Source organism: Oncorhynchus tshawytscha, linkage group LG10 (assembly GCF_018296145.1).
Source record: "Oncorhynchus tshawytscha isolate Ot180627B linkage group LG10, Otsh_v2.0, whole genome shotgun sequence".
Classification (NCBI taxonomy): Eukaryota; Metazoa; Chordata; class Actinopteri; order Salmoniformes; family Salmonidae; genus Oncorhynchus; species Oncorhynchus tshawytscha.
The window spans coordinates 48960978-48977205 of NC_056438.1; the positions used below are offsets into that span (position 1 = coordinate 48960978).

Below are 16228 nucleotides of genomic sequence, written 5' to 3' on the forward strand. Positions count from 1 at the left end.
AATGTGGAAACAATGCTGATTCAACCAGTTTTTACCCAGTGGGGTAGTTCTCAGAGATATACAAAACAAGCTTCTGTCTTCGCTCTCAGAGGTTGGCCATGATCGCCTGTCGCCTCCTGATCCCACTTTCTATGCCGTGCTCCACTTTCAGTGAGTATCGTGGCTGCCCCTCCTGAAGCCCCCTCTGCCCCTTCACAGACCTACCTAGTGGCTCGGCCCTCACCTGCAGTGACACTCCTTGCCAGGGCCCCCTCAGTACCTCCTCCATGTCTTCCACCATGGCCCTGGTATACCCCTCCCCCAGGGCTTCAAGGGGCCAGCTAGGGGCCAGTGTGATATAGAAGACCTGGTTGACTGTGGAGGAACTCCCCTCCCGGAGATGTAGCCCTGGGTCTGGGAGGCACCATGGAACAGGGCCATGTTGACCGAGACGGGGCCATACAGGAGGTCCCAGTGGTAGGCTGAGCTGAGGAAGTGGAGAGAGGGCTCCAGCTAGCTCAAGACTGGATCTTCAGGTAGGTACCCCAGGGCTTCGGGGAAGCCAAAACCAGGTCCAGGCAGTCCTGGAGAGGGAACTCTGGATGGGAGCTGTCCACCACTGGGACTCCAGGCTGGGTAGAACCAGATCCCACTGGAATGATGAGCATCCCACTGGCACTGTGTAAGGTTATGAAGCAATCCGGAGATTTGACCTCTGTATTCAATTGTCAATTTGAGAAAGTATGAATGTCACTGGACTCAAATTGTGATGAACCCCCTCCCCATCTGTATATAACCCATCGTTGCAATTGTCAATGGGTGGTATTTAGGTTGCACCCCATCATAATCCCTCCAGGTCTACCTGACAGCAGGGAAAGCAGTGAGGCTCAGTCTGTGACTGTTCCACTGGATGTAGTGGCAATCTCAATATTTTGGCTGAAAATAGTCAAATCAGGTCTCCAGGGTAGAACCTTTTCAGCCGATCTCTGCTCTGCACTGCAATCGCACAAACACATACAATTTAGTCCTAACATCAGGATGGACTGGTTGGAAATACCATTTGGTTTTACTAGTTGTTGAAAATACCTTATTGTGAAGTAATTACATTTTCAAGACCGGAAAGGGGAATGGTAATAATAACAAATAGGCTAATGATGATTTGTATGACGACATACGTTAGTTACTGTAGATTACCTCATACAAAGGATTTGGGAGTTCCACAGGTTTTCTTACTGGCAGCTTCTTTGAACTGGGACAGGTAGTAGACCAGTTCAAGGTTGGTGTTGTCCCTGACGAACAGCAGGTCGCTCACACTATTGTTTTTTGCGAGAAACGTTTTAAGCTCCTAGTTCAGAACAGTCTAACCAAAAGTGGAGATCCTTTGTTGCTGTCCAATGTGATAACTAGTGAGTGTGAACGAGTCAAACCTGAGATATTTTCGTAACCTCCTCCCAGTGTGATTGAACGATTTGAAAGTCCTAACTAGATCAATTACTGTATATAGGAGCAGTTCTAGTTACCTTGGCGATTGACTGAGCAGCCAGCTGTTGTGAGGCCGTCTATTTCTGGCCATTACAGCGTGGACGGGAAAGGTGACTTTCTGTGGGGCATTTTCGATGATGGATAACATGCCGATGATGGCGTACATCTGGCTAATAGGATTACTCTTTCCTGGCTACTCACTCACATCCGTTAATGACAGGTTAGAAGGCTGCGACGTTGGACCAAGGGAGGATGTCAGTATTCAGCCACACTGGTCGATTCATCCCTTTAGTCTGGTTTGTCATGCTCAGGAAGTCTAGGGAGGGAGTCGCCGCCTGACTGCTTTTGAAGTTCAGCTTTATGCCTGAAGGAGTCCAAATACAATAGTATCATATACCTGTTGTATGCGTTAGGTAGGTTAGTTCTTAGGAGCATATTTAGACACTACACTACCACTTCCACACTCCATCCCCAGGTGGCAGCAGCACCCAGTGCTGTGCTTTGCCAGGGAGTTTTGTTAAAGCTAGATGTAATTTAAAGCAACAATATAATGACCAAATTCACATAGGATTTTAGGTTATAGATCTGTCATTTTCATTGAAAGCAAGTCTAAGAAGCAGTAGATCTATTCTATGTGCTATTTCTATGCTTCCCGTTCTTAAGTTTCATTTTTGTATCTTTTACTTTCGATTGAGTACACCAGCTTTAAAAAGCTGAAAATATATTTCACAGCGGTTTAGATGGTACAATGATTCTCTACACAATGACTGCTTGTTTTGACACAAACTGAAATTAGGCAAACTATTAGAACTTTAGCAACCAGTAAATGGCAAAGTGATTTCTGCATAGTGCATGTTTTTTGTACCCCTTTTTCTTCCCAATTTCGTGACATCCAATTGGTAGTTACAGTTTTGTCCCATTGCTGCAACTCCCGTACGGACTCAGCATGCATGAGCCCAGCCCGCCACAAGGAGTCGCTAGTGCGGGATGGAATAAGGACATCCCGGCCGGCCAAACCCTCCCCTAACCCGGACGACGCTGGGCCAATTGTAGCTAGGCTTAGAACCCCTAGCCTTAGCGAGTGTATCAATATCATTAGTCTAGCTTGCTGGTTTCGTAACATATAACAGTTGATTAAATGTGCTATATTATGTTGTGCAGCTGATCCTTTTAGGTAATTGATCGACATTATTGATTTGTACTAAAGGACCAGAAGAAGCTAAGGCCCTAACTGATATTTAAAGTTGTATTGATAGATTTGATACCTTTCTTTGACTGGAGCACTGCATCCAGCCACTGGCCCAGAGTGTTGATGGGGCTGGTGGTCACGTTGACTCTCTCCAGAACCATGATAGAACCTAGAGGGGTTGACAGAACTGGGTTGTATTCATTAGGCGCCAACAACAGACTGAAACATGTAGGGACTACCTGAATGTGTCCAATAAGAAACACATTCAGGTAGTCCCTCCCTTTGCTAAACGTTTTGCTAAGGTGTGTCCTAATGAATACTACCCAGGCTTTTACTACTGCAAATCCCCTCTGTATACTGTCAAATGTATACTTGATGTTGACACTTTCTGTACTATACTGCTAAAGTTACATAGAATCCAGAGAACAATTCATATTTTACCAAAACACATTACTTTGGAGTGCTTTGTTCATCTCTGACTTATTGGCACGGTGATACCAGGTGGCATGCAGTGTGTCTCTCTCCCTGATGTCTCCAGTTTGGACAAGGAAGTCTAGCATGTGTCCATCAGTAGCAAACGGTAGGATCGTCTCAGAGGTCCCGAGCAGTATCCACAGGCACAGTTATCTCCTAGTCACAGCTGGTTATCTATCATTACCATGTAAACTCTAGTTATAAAGTGAAATAAGGAAGTCATATACAGTAGGCTACAGTAAATACAAAAGGTCATTTTAACATTATTGTATGACATTAAGATCAATACTGTAGATGATACATTCCAAGTATATATGATTACTGTATGCTGGTGAATTTGTCTTTTTTGTTCTGTCTTGAAAAAGGGAAACAAAAGAAGAAGTTTGAGTTACCTGCATTTTGAGTCACAACGGCAGAGGTGATGGTGGTGGTCAGAAGCAGTACAAGGAGACCTACACTGACACAGCATGATCTACTATTATTTAGTAAAGTATCGGATATATCTCCTCTGGTCCTCTTCTTTCCTTCTTCAAATGGTTTCTTCCTCCATGCATCGTTCACTTCTTCAGACATTCTTTCTCTGTTCTATGAGATCTCAAAGCAAGTGCAGTACGATTGGGTGCAGACAAGGACTGTCGGACTGTTGTGGAGTGAGAGAAAGTTGAGTGTTTTACTGTGTAAAAGTGCAGGCCAAACAGTGTTATCTGTGGACCAGAGATCACATTGATTTCACAGAGCAGATAGTGCTTTGTATTCTACCTGTCACCACTCATCTCACTCTAATGACTCGACCCTTCAGGGAGAACTTTTGGTTTTTCACGGGTCAAGGATAAACTTAGAAGGTGAAAGTGATGATTTAGAACAAATGTATGTATCCAATAGATGATGGGTTAATTATTTATACCCTTTTATCTAAAGATAATAGCAATAACAACTGCAGGTGTGATGGGGAGCTATTATTTTACAGCACCTTGTATTTTAATGTCACATTATCAGCTAATCTGAACATTGTTTTTCTCCAGACAACAGAAAATCAAAAAAATATTTTGCAACGGAAAACAAAAATGTGTGTTTCTTAGTGGACTGTTTCAGTATGTTTTCTTCCATTTAGTGCCTGATGAACATGACCCAGTGATTCACTACTGAACCCTGTGAAAGACAGCCAGTCCCAATACCGCAGAATAATTTCATGATTGCAATATACTCTCATGACTATGGATATTGACCATGGTAAACATACAAACTTTGAGCCCTTGTTAAAGCCTAACATGGTATTTGGAAACCTCAGAGCCCTATGAAGGGATCACATGAGATGAGTAAATGGGAATAAAAAGTTAGTGGGCCAAGTAAACAATGGAATAAGTGACTCTTGTCATTAGTTTTAGGCTCAGGTGCAAGCTGGTAACAATGGTAGACTGCCTTATTCATTATATAGTGGATTATATAGTGGCGCAGCGGTCTAAGGCCCTGCATCTCAGGGCTAGAGGCGTCAATACAGACCCTGGTTCGATCCCGGGCTGTATCACAACCAGCCGTGATCGGGAGTCACATAGGGCGGCGCACAATTGGCCCAGCGTTGTCCGGGTAAGGGCAGGGTTTGGCCGGGGTAGGCCATTATTGTAAAATAAGAATTTGTTCTTAACTGACAAAAATATATATGTATAATATGCACACACAACCAAGGCTAAGAGATTACAAGGTTACCATTCAGACAAGGTCTTCAGTGAACTTCATCGCACTGTTCCACTCATGCAGGGGTGGTTTCGCAGACACAGATTAAGCCTAATCCTAGACTAAACTTTTTATTTTTTAAGTGGACTAACTGAAATGGCATTTCTCAGAGATGGTTTAAAATAGTCTCAGACATGCCCTAGTCTAGATGTTAAAAGTCTGATTTCCAGAAGGACGATAAGAGTTAATCTTGGAGAGATTAGAGTTGGCCCTCAGGATGTTGGCCCCCAGGTTGACCTTGGATTGATTTTTAGTAGAATTAGCCTAGTCCCGACTTAAAATAAACTCTGTCTGGGAAACCACCCCTCTTTGTTTACCTGGAAATAGAGCCCCTTGCTGTGCTACAAACCCTTACAATGAAGTGTCACTGAAGAAAAGGACTAGGGCTAGAATGGACTGTACCTGTCACCATGGCGATAATCAGTCAGAATGGAAATGAGGAGATGGAGCAGGAAACCAGGTTTAAGGGTATATATTACAGTTGAACATAGGAACAAACAGAGCATATGGGGGATGGTTTGGATGGAGGTTAGGAGTTGGGGCTTGTAAGGCCTGTAGGTTAGGTAGGAAGGATGTGTTAGGAGTTGGGGCTTGTAAGGCCTGTAGGTTAGGTAGGAAGGATGTGTTAGGAGTTGTGGCGTGTAAGGCCTTGGAGATAGGCTTGGATGTGGATAACAAGGATGTGCTTTATGTAATTGTATCTCCAACAACATAAGAACTAGGCCCTTTCTCTTATCACGCACAAAAGGAAGGGAGGAAAAGCTGCTTATATGGTGAAAGGTAGAGGAGAGGTGATTAAGTGTAATTGGAAGCAAATGGAGTCCTGCGGGGTGCCATGACCCTTCACAACAGTCACCTTGTGAAAGCCTAAACCCAATGGAGAGGATTTAGAGTTCAGTAGGGCTGTCAAACCAAACTGTATACACTGCCAGGTGTCTACCCTGTGCCAAATGTAACCCAAACCAACAACATGTGTAAATTAAAATAAGGATTCAGGAGACTTGAGGACAGGGCACATTTTATTTCCACGTTAAATAAAACATGTGTAAAACAGAATTGATAAAAATACAAGTTATCTACCAATGCACACACTTGACAAAACTTCAGCATTAAATCATTCATAACACCTTGAGTCAGGTGTTAAACATAGGATGACGGGTTGAGTAAGTGCATTGGCTGACAAATAAATACGGTAAATATTTCATGTACAGTATGTTTAAAAATATATATATTTGTATTTTATGATCAAGCAACTAGGCAGAATAATAAGCAGTGGACAAATAACATTTTCACATGACATTCAATATAACATGACATACAGTATGTTGAGAAGTTCTATCACTGTAATAGAGGGCATCGTTCTAGGTTCACTTGAGCATTAAGATGAAGCGGTCATTTTGAGCTATCCCTTTTTTTGAACCCACAAGGAAACACAATAGGACAATTCAAATCCACTTATCTGATTTCCCTCTCCAGAGCAGTTGGCGGTCTGTTAGTGGTTTTCTCAGGCAGCACCAGTCTAATCCTTCTGGGTGAGCCTTTTGCTGAGGACAGGTACTCCTGTGGAACGGGCGGTCGCTGCGTTCATACTGTTGTTGTTGGAGAGACTCTCCCCATTTAGTGAGCCAGAACCCTGGGCAATTGGAGAGATATTCTTCCCAATTAGTGATCCAGGACCCTGGGCAAGCAGAGTGAGATCTTCCACACTTTGGAGTGCAAACTGGGTTGGCTGAGAGCTGATCATGGCCTCCTGGTTAAAGTTACCTGAAACTGGCTGTGACAACAGCGGGATAAATGGATTTACAGGCAAGCTCCCTGCATTGCCTGTGTATAGTGGGAATGTGTGTGGGATGTTAGTCAGTAAAGGTGGAGGACTTAAACAACCTTGTTTGCTCAGGCTTTGAGCCTGTAAATTGTCTAAACTGCCTGGTCTGCTCAAGCTTTGAGGCTGTAATTTGCCACCGTAAGCAGGGTTTGGAGCAACAGTGTTTTGTAATAGTGTAGAGTTTCCTCCCTGTACAGGAAGGTTACTGTAACTGGAAGTCATTTCCACTCCTGTGAGGGGGTGTGCTGCTGACAGTTGTGGGTTACTCAATGCCCTCTGAAGAGTCACTCCATCGCCTAGGCAACGGGGGTGTTGGGGTACCTCAGGGATTAGTGCTTGGCCCTGTCCATTTTTGTATTGCTTCACCTGCTGCCCATTGGCTGAACTACCACCAGCTCTGTTGGCGTCTGACTGGTAAGGACTCAAATTGCTTGGTATCGGTACTTCACCAGATTCCTCAGTTACTCCTCCAGTTTTATTTTGTGAGACGTCAGCCTTCTTCTGATCTTGAGCAGTTCTACTCTTCTTGGGATGGTCATTTGAGCCTTCCTGGTGTTCCTGTTTTGATTTTGAGGTAGTCTTTTTTTGCTTGGAGGATGTTTTGTTTTGCTGTGGCACTGGATCTTCTTTCTCTTCCTCCTCTTCGGACTCATTTATCTTCATAATTATCATCAATTTCTTTAGACTTGCTAATGGTAGATTTATTTTTGGATGTCTGATTGGCTTTGTTTTTGGCAGTCGAGTTTCCTTTACTGGATTTGTCTGTTTTTCCTTTAGACTCAGACTCATCCTGGTGGTGCCTTTTGCCTTTGACATCTTTACCCCTCGTTTTCAGTTGTTTTCGGTTCTTGGAGTTGGTTGGTACTCTATCGCCCTGTTCTAGATTCTTGTGGCTGTTTTTCCTTGGATGGACCTTGCTTTTCTTAAGTGGGTTAAGGTTGAGCTTTACTTTTAGTAAACCACTTGACTGGACTTTATGTTTATACCTTTTAGAGTTGTCTTCTCTTTCAAGAGCATTACTCCTCGCAGATCGTCCACTGTCTTCATAGCGCAATGTCTGCGTGTCACCATATTCCGCCTTCCTAGAACTTTGAATCATGTCATGTTTACCTTCCCTATCACGGTTCATCTTTTGTACATCGACGACATGCACTCGAGGTCTTTCCAAGTCAAAGGTCACACTCCTCTGCTCACTTGCATGCTTTGCATAGATGTCCACATTAGACTGGTTGTAGTTCATGTTCTTTCCCATATTTTGCCTTGTTAGTTGGTTGTGGTTGGGGAATCCCTCATATCCAGCAGATTCTCTTGCATGGAGTCCATATGAAACATCCCTGGCTTTATCCCCTGGCTGTCTGTACTCATAGGTTCTGTGACAGTTCACACAGCTGGCAGTTTGGGGTTGATAGTCAGTCACAGGTCTGCCACCCTCTGGTTGGAAATTCAAATTTGACTGTTTGTTGTCAATGTAATTTCCAGGCCTTGCCATCTCATCTCTTAGACCTTTATGTGTGGACATGTTTCTTTGAGCAGGTGAAAAGTAGCTGTTGCTGCCACCCAATGGCTGGTTGTTGCCATTAGGACCATGTTTTTTATAACCCTGTTGGTGATCGAGTAACTCCTGATGACCCTCTGGTGGCCTGTTGAATGACCTTTGACCTCTTAGATCTAAGTATGAACACCGGGAAAGACAGTGTTAGATAAATCTTTGATAATCTGAAGATTGTGTGTCTGTCAATGACGTATTGTACTGTCTGTAGTCTAGTTTTCTTTAATACTAATACTTTTCCCTTCATTCTCCCATTCTAACAGTTTATGCTGTTTTAATGGATGTCACGCTCCTTGCTTAGCGACTGGGTTTGGGAGTAAATGATTACATGTAATCAGTTACTTGTAATCTGATTACAAAGAAACTGCAATCAGTTACGTTACCAGCTAAAATATTGTAATCAGATACTTTTAAAAAACTAGATGATTACTTCTTTAATTATTTTTCAATTCAGAAAGGATGTTTTGCGGAAAAAAACAAAAAACTATGACATTATGACTTTCTGTTTTCTCAATGACATTCAATTCAGCATTGAAAAAAGTTTATGTTTATCCACCTGAGTGAGTCTGACCACAAATCAGAGACCACTATGATGACACACTAGTAAATGTGTTTGATGCCTTTTTGTCTTCTTCAATTGCTGAAAGTAATCAGATTACGTTACTGAGTTTGGGTAATCCAAAAGTTGCATTACTGATTACAATGCACCAACTGGTTGCATCACTGCCTGGTATGGGGGTAGTGAGAACAGCCCAGTACATCACTGGGGCCAAGCTTCCTGCCATCCGGGACCTCTATACCAGGCGGTGTCAGAGGAAGGCACTAAAAATGGTCAAAGACTCCAGCCACCCTAGTCATAGACTGTTCTCTCTGCTACCGCATGGCAAGCGGTACCGGAGCGCCAAGTCTAGGTCCAAGAGGCTTCTAAACAGCTTCTACCCCCAAGCCATGAGACTCCTAAACATCTAGTCAAATGGCTACCCAGACTATTTTCAGTGACCCCCCCCCACCCACCCAATCTTTACACCACTGCTACTCTCTGTTGTCATCTATGCATAGTCACTTTAATAACTCTACCTACATGTACATACTACCTCAACTAACCACCGCCCCCACACATTGACTCTGTATCGGTACCCCCCTGTACTGTATATAGTCTCACTATTGTTATTTTACTGCTGCTCTTTAATTACTTGTTACTCTTATCTCTTATCTGTATTTCTTTGAAATTGCATTGTTGGTCATTGTAAGTAAGCATTTGACTAATACATTTTGATTTGATTTGAATTTTGGAGAGGTAACTAGTAACTAACGGATTACATTTAGAAAGTAACCTACCCAACCCTGCTTGAGAGAACCATTTCCTCCTGATTCGGCTCACACCGACGCTTGAACCCAGGACCTCTGCTATGCTAGCACACGTGACCGCCCTCCCGAAACACTTTACCAGTCGGCACCACCGAAAAGTTAACAATTTGGTGGCACAGGTGGTAACACTTCATGCTGAGGAGTATGTTTCACACATCCCCATGTCCTGGCTACGCAGTCAGGGAAAATATTCACCAAAACATGCTTACCTTCCATCTTCGAGATCAGTGCTTGCGTTGGCACATGTCTCCTCCTCTCATCTGTCATTGCCAGACTCCCCATCTTATTGGGCTGGGCTCCTCCCTGCCTGAGCATGTCCAGGGTGTTCATGTGTTCGTCTCCTCCCCCCTGTTCCACTGCAGACCCAGTGACTGCAGGGACACAGTGGGGGCGTGTAAAATGGCGGCCGTCTTTACCCATCCTCAGATCATACATGGCTCTCTCCCTTTCCCAGGGCTGAAGGTGGCTGCCTTGCTGGTTACTATTGGGGAGCTTCAGCTTGGTTTCCAGTCCCATTTGAGCCAGGTGAACGGCTTGGTTCTCCCTGATCGGATCCCACTGGGGGACTGTTTGGGTGGGTGCTGTCCTCCTATTCTCCTCCTCCTTAGCTCCAGTCCGGTCTCTCTTGTTCGTCTCCAGTTTGCGGTAAATTATGTACACCACAGCTAGGGTGAGTCCAACACCACCTTTAAATTATTAGCATAGTTATGAGTTACAGCCGACTGACTAAGGATAAAATGTAAGGGGATAAAAGAGAAAACACACTGTACTTTACAGTGTTGAATTATACAGAGGCCAATCAATTTCACATACTGTATTTACCACTATTGAAGAAGAGAAAAGTTACATGTGGCCATTGATGAGATAGTTCCTGAGGTACTGACCAGCGAAGCAGAAGGCAGCGGCCAGAGCCAGGTCTCTGGTGTAGCGCTGAGGAGAGACGGAGTTCTTGGCCTCCACCTGCACTGTGATGTTCTGATTGGGTGGAACACAGTTGGCCTCCGTCAGCTCCAGCACCGTCTTCACTGCCGGGTTGTCAGCACTCACACATACCATTCTACGCCCGTTGAACAGCACCTGAACAAGAATAACAAACATTATTTAGCACCTTTCATACAATGTCCATCCAAATAAAATAATTATATGAAAAGACAACAATAAGAGTTTAAAACAAACAACCTTATCCGGAGCCTCCATATAGCTGGTGAGGAAAGACGCCAGCTCCCTCAGCTCACACGTACAGTTCCACCTGTTCAGTTCCAGGTTGAGGCTAGTTAGCCAAGACAGGTAGGAAAATGCTTCAGGCAGGGCGTTTCGGAGCTGATTCCTGGACAGATCCAGACTACGGAGCCCCGGCAGTCCCCGGAAGCTATCCCTCCCCAGATATGTTATCAGATTATCGGACAGATCCAGGGTCTCCAGCGCCCGGAGGTCGGCCGAGGCAAAGGTAGTGGCGTCCAGCCTGGTGAGGCGGTTCCCCCCCAGCTGCAGTGTCCGCAGGGCCCTGGCGGCGTGGAACCAGGAGCCTTTGACTTCCCTCAGGGCATTGTTCCCCAGCTGGAGGATCTCCAACCTGGGCAGCCAGGAGAAGGTGGCCCTGTCCAGGGTCTGGCTGGAGAGGTGGTTGTGGTCCAGGAGGAGGGTGTGGAGGATGGTGAGATTTTGGAAGGCGTCGTGGGTGAGGGTGGTGATAGCGTTGTGGCTCAGGGACAGCACGGTCATGTTGGACATGTCAGAAAGGAAGTGGCGGTCCACAGAGACGATGGCGCCATCGGTCAGCATCAGGGCCTTGGTGGTCTCAGGGGCCTCTAGATGGGGAAGAAAACATACACCCGTCAGTCAATTATTACTGCTTTAATAGGGCCGGCTACACAGGTAGCCGACACAAAGAGTCAGGATCTTTATGATACCTATAGGCTAGCATGGAGCCAGACATTCCAACAAATCATTCTCAAATAAATGCCATCTTTCCATCAACAGACAACAATATTTGTTCATCTCAACTCGGTCAATGCTCGTTCTTACCTATGAAGTTGGAGAGCTTGTGGCAGATGACAGCGTCGTCAGAGCACACCACACAGGAAGCTGGACATGAAGAGAGGCACTGGGTGCGTGTGATTGACAGCATCAGCATCAGGAGAACACCTGGGTTTCACCAAGGACGCACGCACACACAAACAGCTGGTTAGCTTGGGAGGGGGAATGGTATACCTAAATGCGGTGTTACTGTGTTTCCTGTCAATATGTTTAGTATCCTAGCTGTTCATACATTCCATAGGCTTACATTGTAATGTAAAGCATTAATCCAATAGCTGTACAGCACATGTGTAGAAAGAGAATATACCTTCTATTTATTCAATATTGACATATGGGTGTTTTAAGGGTATGGTAGACTTACTTCTCATGGTTTGGTTATTGGCCAGGCTGCATGGTTTTTTGTTTGCTCATCCATGAAAGTGGTCTCAGGGAATCATCGTCTTAAAGCTTGATGCATCATCTGGTCTTAACTCCTTCACGGGCCTAGTCTTACTGCTCCTACGGACAAAAATACAATATCTAATTATTATATTGTTAAAAACACATTCAGCTCAGTAACAAATATTTTTGCTCATTTGGCAGGGGAGACCAATCAAACTGGAGGAAAAGCGATGTTAACAATCTGGGAGTAATGCAGCATGCATGGAGTCTATTCAGTTCACTCATGTTACATGTGTGTTTATCAGTCATAGCGGGACTAGCAACCGCTGCCATGTACACAGTGACCAGATAGGGGGAATCCAGTGGTGGAGAAAGCATTCAATTGTTGATAGAAAATGACTCAAGTAAAAGTCACCCAGTAAAATACTACTTGAGCAAAAGTATTTGGTTTTAAATATACTCAAGTTTCAAAAGTAAATGTAATTGCTAAAATATACTTAAAGGAAATAGTTGACATAGTCCCAAAATGTTTTGCTTGTCAGCAATCAAGTTTAAGATACAGTATGTAACTTTCAAAAGTATGTTGCATTTTGCGTCATGTAAAATACATCAGTGGAGGATTTCTGTATATTGAAAATTACATATCTTGAAAACTTGATTGCTGACAACCAAAACACTTTGGGACTATGTCAACAAATAGACTAATGAAACAAATACTAAAAGATAGATTTGGGTGGAATTTTCCTTCAAGTATCAAAAGTAAAAATTATTTCAAATTCAAGTTTAGCAAACCAGATGGCACAATTGTTTATTTTTAAAAAAATTACGGATAGCCAGGGGCACACTCCAATACTCAAACATAATTTACAAATGTTTTTAGTGAGTGTGTTTAGTGAGTCCGCCAGATCAGAGGCGGTAGAGGGGTGACCAAGGATGTCCTTTTGAGTGCGTGAATTGGGCAATTTTCCTGTCCTGCTAAGCTTTCAAAGTAAATAAATAAAACATTTTATGTTTTCTTTAGGAATGTAGTAAATGTAAAAGTTGTCAAAAATGTATATAGTACAGTACAGATACCCCCACAAAAACTACTTAAGTGGTCCTTAAGTAAAAAATAGTTTAAAGTACTTTCCACCACTCTGGGAATCTTAGATGGGGCTGACACCTAAGGTTTCAGGTTTCTGTGGAGGCTGTTCATGTAAACTGTCTCCTCAACTCACCACCAGCACAGAGAAACAGGTCTGTGGGACAAGCATGTAAACACCCCTCGCACTGGGCCATGTATCATCTGGGCTCTGTATTTTACTTCCCAGGATCAGATCGATCTGGCTGTTTTTGAGCCGTTTTTTCAGAAAAGAATCAGATCATTCTGATCAAGATCACAGAATCCGGACTTTCAGTGCTTTGAACAGTCATAATGCCGATTCTGTTGCAAAAAGTTTTTTAAACGGGATCTAACAGGGAGGGACTTATCTGAATCTGTCCAATAGACACGAATTTTCCTAGCAAAACAGAATGTTTTGCAACTGTTAGGAGTAGTGATTAGACCCAAGGCTTACACCTTTCCATCTGTTGAATAGGTTGTGGTACTACTTCTACACCGTCATAGGGAAAAAGATGAGTCAACTACATGAATTTAAGTATGATTAAAAAAAAGATTAGATCTTTCATATCACTTATAAGATGCATTTATTTGGCACTTCTCAATATAACAACTGACCACCTACCTACAGTGCATTCAGAAATGATTCAGACCCCTTTGACGTTTTCTACATGTTGTTACGTTACAGCCTTATTATAAAATGGATAGAATAAAATTAAATAATCAATCTACACACACTACCCCATAACGACAAAGTGAAACATTTTTTAAAATGTGGGCAAATGGATAAAAAACAGAAATACCTTATTTACATAAGTATTCAGACCCTTTGCTATGAGACTCGAAATTGAGCTCAGGTGCATCCTGTTTCCATTGATCATCTTTGAGATGTTTCTACAACTTGATTGAAGTCCACCTGTGGTAAATTCAATTGATTGGACATGATTTGAAAAGGCACACACCTGTCTATATAAGGTTCCACAGTTGACAGTGCATGTCAGAGCAAAAAACAAGCCATGAGGTTGAAAGAACTGTCCGTAGAGCTCAGAGACAGGATTGTGTCGAGGCACAGATCTGGGGAAGGGTACCAAAAGATTTCTGCAGCATTGAAGGTCCCCAAGAACAGTGGTCTCCATCAGTCCTAAATGGAAGAAGTTTGGAACAACCAAGACTCTTCCTACAACTGGTCGCCCGGCCAAACTGAGCAATCCGGGGAGAAGGGCCTTGGTCAGGGAGGTAACCCAAAACCCAATGGTCACTCTAACAGAGCTCCTCTGTAGAGATGGGAGAACCTTCCACAAGGACAACCATCTCTGCAGCACTCCACCAATCAGGCCTTTATAGTAGAGTGGCCAGATGGAAGCCACTCCTCAATAAAAGGCACATGACAGCCCACTTCGAATTTGACAAAAGTTACCTAAAGACTCTCAGACTATGAGAAACAAGATTCTCTGATCTGATGAAACCAAGATTGAACTCCTTGACCTGAATGCCAAGCGTCACGTCTGGAGGAAACCTGGCACCATCCCTATGGTGAACCATGGTGGTGGCAGCATCATGCTGTGGGGATGTTTTTCAGTGGCAGGGAATGGGAGACTAGTCAGGATCGATGGGAAAGATATAGGGAGCAAAGTACAGAGATCCTTGGTGAAAACTGCTCCAGATCTCTCAGGACCTCAGACTGGGGCAAAGATTCACCTTCCAACAGGACAATAACCCTTAGCACACAGTCAAGACAACACAGGAGTGGTTTCAGGACAAGTCTCTGAATATCCTTGATTAGCCCCGCCAGAGCCCGGACTAGAACCCGATTGAACATCTCTGGAAAGACCTGAAAATAGCTGTGTAGCGACGCTCCCCATCCAACCTGATAGAGCTTGAGACGATCTACAGAGAAGAATGGGAGAAACTCTCCAAATACAGGTGTGCCAAGCTTGTAGCGTCATACCCAAGAAGAAAGTACAGACTAAAGAGTCTGAATACCTGTGTAAATGTGGTATTTTATTATTTGTAATACATTTGTAAACATTTCTAAAAAACATTTTTTTCTTTGTCATTATGGGGTATTGTGTGTAGATTGATGAGGGAAAAAAACAATTGAATCCATTTTAGAATACGGCTGTAAGGTAACAAAATGTTAATTCTGATTTAAAAGTCAGATTGAATTACAGAATTCCTATTCTGAGGATCAAAATGTTTTTTTTTTGGCAATCGGATAACATTTGATCCTATCCGATTGCCAAAATCTGATCAGATCAAACTGGGCTCAACTGTTGTTGAGTGTTCAGATTGAGGGGCACTACAATACTACTTCAAAACAGGACCTAACGATTGTACCCACATTGTTTTTCTTCAAAATAGTATCAGATAGGGGATATTTGGCTTGTAATCAAAGTGGAACCCTTTTTGGTGCTATATAGAACCCTTTTTTGAAAGTTCAATAAAGAACCATGCTCATAAGGTTCTAAATGGAACCTGCATGGTGCTATAAAGAACCATTTCCTAAGGTTCCATAAAAAAACATTAAAAAAGGTTGCATATAGCACCAAAACAGGGTTCCGCTATGGTTACAACGCCTTTGGGGAAATATAGAACCCTTTTTATGGTTATTTATAGAACGTTATGGAGAATGGTTCTATAAAGAAATGTTCTCAGTCTGAAAGGTTCTTTGTAGATCCTTTTCAAGAAACATACAAGTTTATTTTTATTCTGATCAGCCATATTATATTGTTAAAATTCCATAGGTGTTGTTATTGTGTTAATTGACAAGTTAAATCAAGTGTGCAACCTCTGGAACAGGTGGGGGTCCCCTGAGGAGGGAATTGAGGACCACTGACTGATTTAGTCAACCTTTGGCACAAGGCCATACGTGAATCTTTCACAAGACATCGTCACTGCCCATAGTCATACACAGTTGAAGTCGGAAGTTTACATACACCTAAGCCAAATACATTTAAACTCAGTTTTTCACAATTCCTGACATTTAATCCTAGTAAAAATTCCCTGTCTTAGGTCAGTTAGGATCACCAGTTTATTTTAAGTATGTGAAATGTTAGAATAATAGTAGAGAATTATTTATTTCAGCTTTCATTTCTATCATCACATTCCCAGTGG

General features: G+C 43.1%; 1 protein-coding gene across 1 annotated transcript; it reads right to left on the bottom strand.

Annotated features, from left to right (window-relative positions):
• Positions 1 to 5951: 5951 nt before the first annotated feature.
• LOC112261093 (leucine-rich repeat-containing protein 53-like) lies at positions 5952 to 12151 on the bottom strand. Its single transcript, XM_024436437.2, has 6 exons — positions 11996 to 12151; positions 11623 to 11742; positions 10777 to 11405; positions 10482 to 10674; positions 9807 to 10283; positions 5952 to 8348 (listed from the first exon to the last, which is right to left on the bottom strand). The coding sequence occupies exons 1-6, from the start codon at positions 12000 to 12002 to the stop codon at positions 7330 to 7332; spliced, it is 2445 nt and encodes an 814-aa protein (XP_024292205.1). The 5' UTR covers positions 12003 to 12151; the 3' UTR covers positions 5952 to 7329.
• Positions 12152 to 16228: the final 4077 nt, after the last annotated feature.